At 39.3% G+C, this 9,410-nt stretch overlaps 1 protein-coding gene and 1 long non-coding RNA gene across 2 annotated transcripts; both read left to right on the top strand.

The window, feature by feature from the left end:
• Positions 1-447: 447 nt before the first annotated feature.
• Positions 448-4,426, top strand: LOC311253840. Its single transcript, XR_014621959.1, has 6 exons — positions 448-1,424; positions 1,710-1,911; positions 2,040-2,156; positions 3,238-3,437; positions 3,534-3,681; positions 3,769-4,426. It is a non-coding gene; the product is annotated as an uncharacterized lncRNA (long non-coding RNA).
• Positions 4,427-5,933: 1,507 nt separating this feature from the next.
• Positions 5,934-9,335, top strand: LOC311253838 (uncharacterized protein). Its single transcript, XM_084384316.1, has 12 exons — positions 5,934-6,021; positions 6,157-6,315; positions 6,496-6,540; positions 6,650-6,742; positions 6,839-6,913; positions 7,642-7,730; positions 7,829-7,931; positions 8,053-8,169; positions 8,274-8,425; positions 8,580-8,726; positions 9,062-9,122; positions 9,250-9,335. The coding sequence occupies exons 2-12, from the start codon at positions 6,295-6,297 to the stop codon at positions 9,319-9,321; spliced, it is 975 nt and encodes a 324-aa protein (XP_084240442.1). The 5' UTR covers positions 5,934-6,021; positions 6,157-6,294; the 3' UTR covers positions 9,322-9,335.
• The last annotated feature ends 75 nt before the right edge of the window (positions 9,336-9,410 follow it).

Here is a 9,410-nt window from a genome sequence, read left to right as displayed (position 1 = left end):
ACCACTCTTTGATACCAGAGACAGTGTTTACCTGATGACTTGAAGACATAGCTGGTAAGTTTTGCTCGCATACAAGCTCTCACAAGGAAAAAAAAAAGTGGTTTCCATGATTTTACAGTATTCCTTACAATATTTAAGTAGTATGCTAGACTGGCAATGGAATTACTCTAACTGAAAAAGTCCGAATCACCTTGTCATAATTCTACAAGCAAGCTTACGTGAAGCCATTACCGAAGTTTACAGCCAAGTTGCAGTTGCTGTGTTCGAGTTGGAATTATAATACGTTACAATAAGTTGAGGTGAACCGTTCACTTTTTCATAAAAGCCTTAAAATAGGTGGTCAGTTGTATTGTTGTGGCCCCTCAACATTTTTAGAAATGGTGCCATCGAAAAAACGCGTAATGGCGGTTACGACGCTTTTTTTTTTCTAACAACTGTAGCCCACCTGCCAGCCTGACCTTCCAGTCATTGCAGGCAATGAAAGACAAGGGATTAATATCACAGGAGTGGTCTGACCAGTGTGAGAGCATGCATAAAGCTGCCTTAGAAAATGTAGTGGACACAGTATACCCCCTCTTTTATGGTGACATGGGATACTCCAAAAGATGGGTGTTCTTCTCTATATACACTGGCCAGATGGATAACTGGTGCAAATGTGGGCGCACTAGAGTAACCTTTGACTCAGTGTCTGGTAAGTGGAACTGCCAGTGTAGAGGGACTGGGAAATCACATTGTTGTCTCCACCGCATGCTGGCAATGTGGTGGATCTTTCAGGAATCCCCAGATCTTCTCCTGCCTAATTCAGACATCCTGATAAATGACATAGACGATCTGGAAACAGAAATACACATGTTGGAAGCTGAAATTTCAGCGTATGCCGAAAATGACAGAAATGTATGTCAAATGACCAACTATTTGTATACTAAAAAGAAAATCCCACCACTCCAGGAGCTACCAGTGGATCTCAGAAGTAAAGAGAAGGATCCCCCCAATGTTTTCTTTCCAGAAGAGACCACTTGCCCATATTGTCCGGGACCCACACCACCAGATCTACTGCCCTACAACATTATTACCACTCAGGCAACTGTTTATGGCTACACATACATTAAAAAAAGCAAGTGATGTTGATAGTTTAAAAAACATGCATCTGTTTCTGTCTGTCCTTTCTGACTGTCTGTCTGTCTGTCTGTCTATCAGTCATTATGTTACACATACTGTACATATTAAGTCTTCATCTGTGTTTGTTTGTCATCTTGTTTTCATTTGGCCCTAAATGATCTACAGGTATCTCCGTGGCCATCAAGCAGTGTCCCCTATGCAAGAACCATGTGCGTTTTCAGGACTACAAGTCTGGGTTCCACAATTTCAATGACCGTGTCTTCCTGACCCTCCCGTTATGTGAACTTCTGCTTTCTGCATTGACCGTAAGTGTTAATGTTTAGAGTGAAAATCTTTATTGAACGTCATCTGTCATGCAAATAATGATGAACTACTGCCAGGGGCCTTTGTTCTTTATTTTAAGCTACTTTTCATTGAAATTAGACACTATATAATGCTTTACGTGTTATGACATCATTAAATGTACTAACTCTCTATTTTAAGTAGTCGTTGAGGTTATTGGTAACAGAAAAGTTATGTCTCAGGACTGTTGTGTGTGACAACAGCAATTGGATGTATTTTTTTGACTCAGGTTTTTATGCATTTCTCAGAACAAAACCGCTCCTGGTCGCATGCCGTCAACCCTGTCATTCTTCAATGACAACCGTTTCCACCACCAAACTGTTCGAAGAGCTTTTCACCACTTTCTGTCATTGACAGACTTCAGATTCATGTTCAGTTGTTACCAGTGTGGGGACTGCCCTCCAGTTGTTATCGCAGATGCAAACTGGAAGGTAGCCTTTGACATACCAGGTGAGCCTGCAGTGTATACATGAACATCTAACTAAACTTAGTGTTGTTTGCAATTATGCTAATTATCAATAACAGCTATTGTTTATATCATTCTACACTGCTGTTGCTAATATGATGACTTTTTGCAGTCTCTACATTAGAAGAGGCCTGATCCAGAGGTTCTCACAGAAGAAGACCTCAGCATCAACATCAACAGCGCATGGGAACAGCTAGACAGTAAATGATCGCCGAGGGGTTTATATCAGGTTAGTTTATTGCATTAGACATTTAAAGTTCCTATCCTAGGCCCCATAACCACATTTACATGACAAGACAAAAATGGCTCAAGGAAAGGGGATGGGTTTGTCAAACAGAAACTGTTAACATTTGATTTACATTGTTCTTGTACGGAAAATTGAAAACACTTTTGGCATAACTTTGATTTGTTTTTATAAGCTACAAGTGAACTTTTGTGAGGTAATTATTAGCTTATCTGTGTACCTTCATATCAATCAATTGCCTATTCTGAAACGAAAACTGGAAAAAAGAGTGTTCTTTTAATTATGGTTTGTCATCTAATTTGAAAAAGGGAGATATCCTCGCGTTTTCACAAAATACAATAGAATTTGGTAGAATAAGACTAAATTTTTTTTATCACTCACAACCCTCATTTTTCTTCTAAGTATGCATCCAAAAGAATTGAATGGCCTGTAGAGAAAATTCACACTGATCTCTCATCACTTGCCTGTGGCCAAAATTATAATCAAAGCTGGACAGGACTATACATACCTGTTATAAAAGTTTACCACATTGTTGCTCGCTTATGCCACAAGAGGGAGTATACCCTTAAGTGAGTTCTGTCCAGAGTAAACTGTTATTCACATAATTCATTTGATATAAAAAGTGCATACAGATCACAGCCATCAGTCCACAACAACGATCATGAATGCTTCCAGTACACTTTTTGCTAGAAATGCTCATTTAAAATCAGCCCAATTTCATATTTTGTAGTAATGAATATAGGACTTTTCTGTTGGCTTACTGCACATGTACTGATTTACATTTTATTTTTGGGACCAAGGTGCTGTCTTCTGTGTTGTTATTTCTTTGAGGGGATTTGTATGTTTTCCCTCATTTAAAGTCACTTATTGTGCATTTTAAGTTTTGTCAAGGTAGCCAGGACTGTGAGTGAGCTAAAGAAAAAACACGTTATTCAGAGTAACCGGAAAACAGTATAATTGGACATACATATCACACGCAGTACACAGGCCTGCATATCTATAAATTACATAGAGTATGTTGTTAATGTTAATGAAAGTTATTTTTATCATTTAAAAATATCCCCAGGTACATCAACTAGAAACCCATATGAGACCAAGACATCATACTCAACATTGGCTCCTTGGATGGGGGAGGATGTTAGAAAGGGGGACATGCTGCCAAAAACAGAGGCAAAGAAAGGCATGAAAAAAAGAAAAGAAGATTCAAAAGTGCCAGCAAAGCAGTTGGATGAAGACACGATTCTGTCCCTGCTTGAATTGAAGAAGGTGTGTTATATTGAAAATGTCAGTAGTTATTTTCGTCATTTATATTGTCTAAACAATGTAATACAAAAAAACTACTACTGTCCAAAACACCCACAGCCTCTAAAGAAAGACCTGCAAGAGGCCTGTAATGCACTTGGTGTCAGTGATGAGGGATCTGTCACTGACCTCGTGAACAGATTGGAGGAGCTCGTCAACTTCAAGGAAGTGTACCCAAAGCTTTTCTTGAAGCTGCAAAAGACTGGAGGTTAGACTTCAAAATGAGATGTCTTTAAAATGATTATGTGTCGTTGGTCTTTTTTTCTATGTTTATGCTTTCTTTTATTATTTACAGGTGGAGTACTGCATTTCTCTTGCCCTCATGGAGTGGTCTACTATTTGAACTTTTTGTTCTGGACTGAGTCCGCTAGGGACCATGTTGATGGTTTGCTTAGTTTTAAAGCATTCCCAACATGCTATATCTCAGATGTGTCTGGCCAAGTTGCCAGACACATGAACAATCGAAGCAGGGCGATTGTGTCCACCAACCACAGACAATTTGGCAAGTGCAGCAGAAAAGAAACTCCAAATTGAAATGGCCTGGGTAAAAAACCTCAGTACACATTCCCCCTTACAACCACCAACAAAAAACGATGACCGATGGATACTGCCCCATCCAGTTACCAAAACCACTGAGAGGTACGCATTGTACGACCGTTTCCACCAGAAGAGACCAGAGGAAAGTTTAAGGAGTTTGAACTTGTGCCCCAATTTACGCTCCAAAATAAATTCATCTGTAGCAGAACAGCTGAATCGCGAGTTAGCAGCTACCAGGTACTCGCTCACCCAAATGAACGAGGTACATTTCAAGCAGACAGTGAGGATTTTGTTGGAGATGCACAACTGCTGCATTAACAACAAATTCCTTGATGACATCAGAAAACTGTCATCCGTGCCCCTGACATTGGGTCCGCTGGGCACACTGGTCTTCAGGTCTTCAGGTTTGTTTACATGTTTTCAACAGTGGTCAAATCAAATCAAATCAAATTTTATTTGTATAGCCCAAATTCACAAATCACAGTTTGCCTCAGAGGGCTTTACAATCTGTACAGAGACGACACCCTCTGTCCTTCGACCCTCGATTCGAGTGAGGAAAAACTTGCCCCAAAAAAAAGCCCTTTTAACAGGGGAAAAAAAAAATGCGGAAGAAACCTCAGGAAGAGCCACAGAGGAGAGATCCCTTTCCCAGGACGGACAGACGTGCAATAGATGTCGCATGTACAGAGCAGATCAACGAGATCACGATGTATACAATTATAATGGATGGTTGACAGGAATGAAAGCACATAAAGAGGCATCACAGCAACAACAATGAAATGCACATGGAAATGTGATTACTAGTGATAACAGTAGTAGTGGTTAACGGTAAGGATAGTATGTAGTATTGCATTACAATAATAGTAGTGGAACGTATGTAACAGAGATATGACTAATATTAGCGACAGTAGTGGTGGGTGTCAGGCAGGGCCATGGCAGTAGGCGCATCCATAATCAGGCAGGGCCATAGCAGTAGGCGCATCCACGATCCACGAACCGGGCGCGGCCAGGATCCATGGGAGCCTGTAGGACTAGAGAGCACAAGGACTCCGGGGAAGAAGTGAAGTCAGTGACATGCAGAGATGGGGCATGTATACAGGCATAATGTATACAGATGGAGAGGAGAGGAGGAGAGAGAAGCTCAGTGTGTCATTTGTCCCCCGGACTAGGCCTATAGCAGCATAACTAAGAGCTGGTCCAAGACAGGCCTGGGCCAGCCCTAACTATAAGCTCTATCGAAAAGGAAGGTCTTAAGTCTACTCTTAAAGGTAGAGAGGGTGTCTGCCTTCCGGACCAAAACAGGAAGATGGTTCCACAGAAGAGGAGCTTGATAACTGAAGGCTCTGGCTCCCATTCTGCTTTTGGAGACTTTAGGAACTACAAGTAAGCTTGCGTTCTGGGAGCGCAATGCTCTAGTTGGGTAATAGGGTAGTATGAGCTCCTGGAGATATGATGGTGCCTGACCATTAACAGCTTTGTAAGTGAGGAGAAGGATTTTAAACTCTATTCTTGATTTCACAGGGAGCCAGTGCAGAGAGGCCAATACAGGAGTAATATGATCTCTTTTCTTAGTTCCTGTCAGTACACGTGCTGCAGCATTCTGGACCAGCTGGAGACTCAAGTGGTGTGTTTAGTATATGGGAGTAGAAATATAGGAGTTGTATTATAAAAAACATTGTGACACTATGAACCACCCGCACAACTATGACAGTGAAAAACTAAAATTCTGTATTTCTGTGATCACAGCACACAGGATGCAACCTATTGCATTGCTCTTCCATTATTTAACAACCGAGGACATGCAATACACCCTTACATTATAAATAACACCGCTGTTAAGGAATAGTGCCTTTATACATGTGTAAAGACCAAATAATAATATATGGGACACTGCCACTTCCACCACAGTGGGACACTGCCACTTCCACCGCCACCTATTGCTGTTCCAGCAGACAAGGTCCAAGACATCACTTTTCAGGCCAGCAACTACAGCATATCTGAAGAGGACAAGGTTAGTAGCTGCATCTGATGTTTTTCACATAAAAACAGTTTGAAAATCGTACAATGTGAACATAACTTTTCTCATTTTGTACTTCCATAATGATTATGAATTGTATAAGCTAATAGAAAACACTGCTGTTTGTAGAGCACTTTGAAAAGTCTTCTAACTGGATCTCGGGACGAAAATCAAGTTTTGACTAAAATCGGGAGAAAGTTCCAGATTTCAATAAAAGACATTAAGAGTGTTTGCCCTCTGGATTTACTGGACGACACCTCATGGACGATGCCGTGGCTGACAGATGATGTGAGTATGACAGTACTGTTAACATTATTAAATCTATTAAGACGTATATGTTTACAGTCAGACATGCAGTCTGACTAAAGATAAATGCTGTGGCTCATGTCAGTGTGCACTCAAGTGTGTGGTGACAATTTTTATGTGCTAAATCCTGCAAAAACTGATATCACCATCTTTTTTATTCAGGCTGTCAATTTCAGAGTGGCACAGATTACACGGGCCTGCAGTAAGGTAATATGAAGTACTTGTGTGTATGCTTTTGTCAATTCTGAACAAACACAACATCCTCAGTAAAGGTAGGAGACAGTAACACTTATAAATCTTTATCCCCACTGCACAGTCTGTGAGTTTGGCTCACTTTGACAACATTCTGTGGAGTCGGGACTGGATAAGAAATGGCCATGTCCAGGACAAAACTGTCAAACACTTAAAGGTGGGTTTGCCATTCTTGAAAGATGTATGTCTTTACAATCTGTCTTTTTAACATGGACATTTAATACTGAAATCGCTATTGTCTCCACTGCACTAGACTGCAGACCGAATATTTCTGCCAAGGCTTGTGGGTCACAGCACTCCTGAGACTGGAAACCACTTTATCCTTTGGGTAGGCCAACATGACAGCACATCAACCATGTCATAAAAATGATGTTAAACACATGTATATCACTATAATTATTCAAAAGAGATGCTTGGACCATGTTTGCTGCAGCAAAGTGTTAGCAACATGTTAAATTTGTGTGTAATTTTACTTCAAGAATTAAAGTGAACAGCAGGTAAACAGTAGCCAAAGTAGTATAAAAGTTATCACCCAAACATGCATTCAGAATGAAGAATGCAATAAACATATGATGCTATATTTGAAATACTATGCAAGAAATGTTTAACACTTATATTAATAAATAACACAAATAATAAGTGTAATGTGAGACATTTTATCAGTTACTAAAGGGGAGTTTTGCATTCCCCCATGGTAGTTGAGCTCATATTTGACATGTAAATATGCATTTTTATCTTTTAAGAAGACAATCATATTTACTCAAGTCCAGCATATAAATATAGGTCTCACACAGTGGACATGCTGCAATAAAAAAGTCATAGAACATTAGGTAAGAACATTTGTAATGATGTACTGTATAATTGATATGTTATTTTGTATAGCCTTAATGGTGTGATAAGACAGAGACTGATGGACAATATATAAATGTATAAATGCACCGATAACTTGGTTAGAAAGTTATCACTGTGGCTATCAAAAGCATTACTTTTTCTCTGTAAGACAAAACAAAAGATGTAACTGCAGATATATGTGCTTCTGGTATCTTTATGACTTAGGTACTAGACTTCTCAAACAAAGAATTGAGATTGTACGATTCTTTGAGGATTCAAACAACAATGACAGATGACGACATGGCTCTTCTGAGGTGAGAAGTGAAGACACAAAATTCAGAGGGTGGTTCAAAAATTTAGGCAAGGGAATTACTGTCATAGAAATGTGACCCCTTATGTTTTGTTATCAAAGTAATGTCTTCAGAAACCACGGAGGTCTCAAGGGATGGAAGGTCACATTCCCAAAGCAGTGGAGGCTGAGAGACCATGATAACTGTGGGATCTTTGTGTGCTCGGTAAGTAAACTGTTTCAGCTTTGTAGGAGCTGTCATCATTTGTAAAACACACAAACAGGATGACAACAAGAAATAACTGTTTTGTATGCCATTTGTGACTATGTTTTTATCCCAAAAAAAGGCAGCTGAGAATGAGGTCCAAAACAGAGATGTCAGCAATGACGATCTCTCCCTCAACCAGTGTCGAACTCTAAGAAGACACAATGCGGCTGAGATGATAAAAGGCCTGAGTGTTCAGGTCAGATATATTAAACTTTTCGCTTAAAGCCAATGTTTACTCAAAGAGAATTCAGAGTAATGTTATTTATGTTTTTATTTTTTTATTTTTTGTCATTCACACAGACTTTCCCACTCACCAAAGAAGACCTGGAAAAAATAAAATTTGAGGAGGACAGGATTCAGCAACAGGAAAAAAAAGCAAGCGACTCCAACTGTCATTGCTTAGCCTGGGAAAAACAAGCCTGCGTGTTTCAGCGGGTAACTGGCTCAAAGAGGTATTGAAGAAAGAAATTGAACAGCAATACGCAGCATTTGTGTAATGATTAATGCCAGGTGTTTGATACAAAAGTAGAGCATAATAAAGGTGTCTACAGTTTTAAGATAAATATAGTCGAATAAGCTGATAGACTGTTTCGATTTGTCTTGTAGAACACTCCACAGTCAAGTGAAAAACTTTTCTTGGCTCGAGTGTAAAAGCTGTGGAGGTTGGATACATTTTGAATGCGCAGGTGTGCAAGGAGACTGGACCACCAGAGAGTTCCATTGTGGTTGTGATCGCGACATGACTACATATCTGTAAGTATATGACACATGCTCATGTTCCATTAAATAACCTAAAAAAAAAAATTAAATAAATAAAAAAAACCTAATAAAATATCTCAAATAATTTGCTGTAATTTTATCGTTCTGTCATTACTGTATGAAATATGACCATAATTTGTTGAACAGTGATGTTTTTAAATTGTGCTAGTAGTACGGTACTTTAGCAAGCTGACTTTCAAAGAAATTACAATGTTTTTAAGTGTTGTCCTCCAGCTCAAAAGTCAATTAGGAACATTTTCTCAAATACATGTCTTTGCTATATTGCAATTACAAGCCGACCTCATAGTTCATGCTTTTACTTCTTGCAGGGATAAAGATATTGTGGAATCCACCCAGGCAGACAGCATTTTGACTGACAAAGAGATCAAGGTATTACTGACAGATTTCCCTTTTTGGGTTTGGGGTTTGGTTTGAAAGAATAATGACATCCTTTTTCAAACCTGACATGTTGCTTTTTAAAGGTATTTGGACTGATTAAACTATTTTGTATTCTCAGTGTTTGGAGATAGATCTTCTGTCAGGTCGCATTCTGTCAAACAGAATGTACCTGTTCAGGAACACAGGATAAGACCCAACACTGAAAGCATTCTATGCTGACCACTTGTCTGTTTTTGACGACATAAAGGTAAAGATTATACATGCATGTAATGCTAATAT

This window comes from Pagrus pagrus (genome assembly GCF_965226575.1).
Source record: "Pagrus pagrus genome assembly, contig: HAP1_SCAFFOLD_52, whole genome shotgun sequence".
Lineage (NCBI taxonomy): Eukaryota > Metazoa > Chordata > Actinopteri > Spariformes > Sparidae > Pagrus > Pagrus pagrus.
This window is presented reverse-complemented; position numbering and strand designations above follow the sequence as displayed.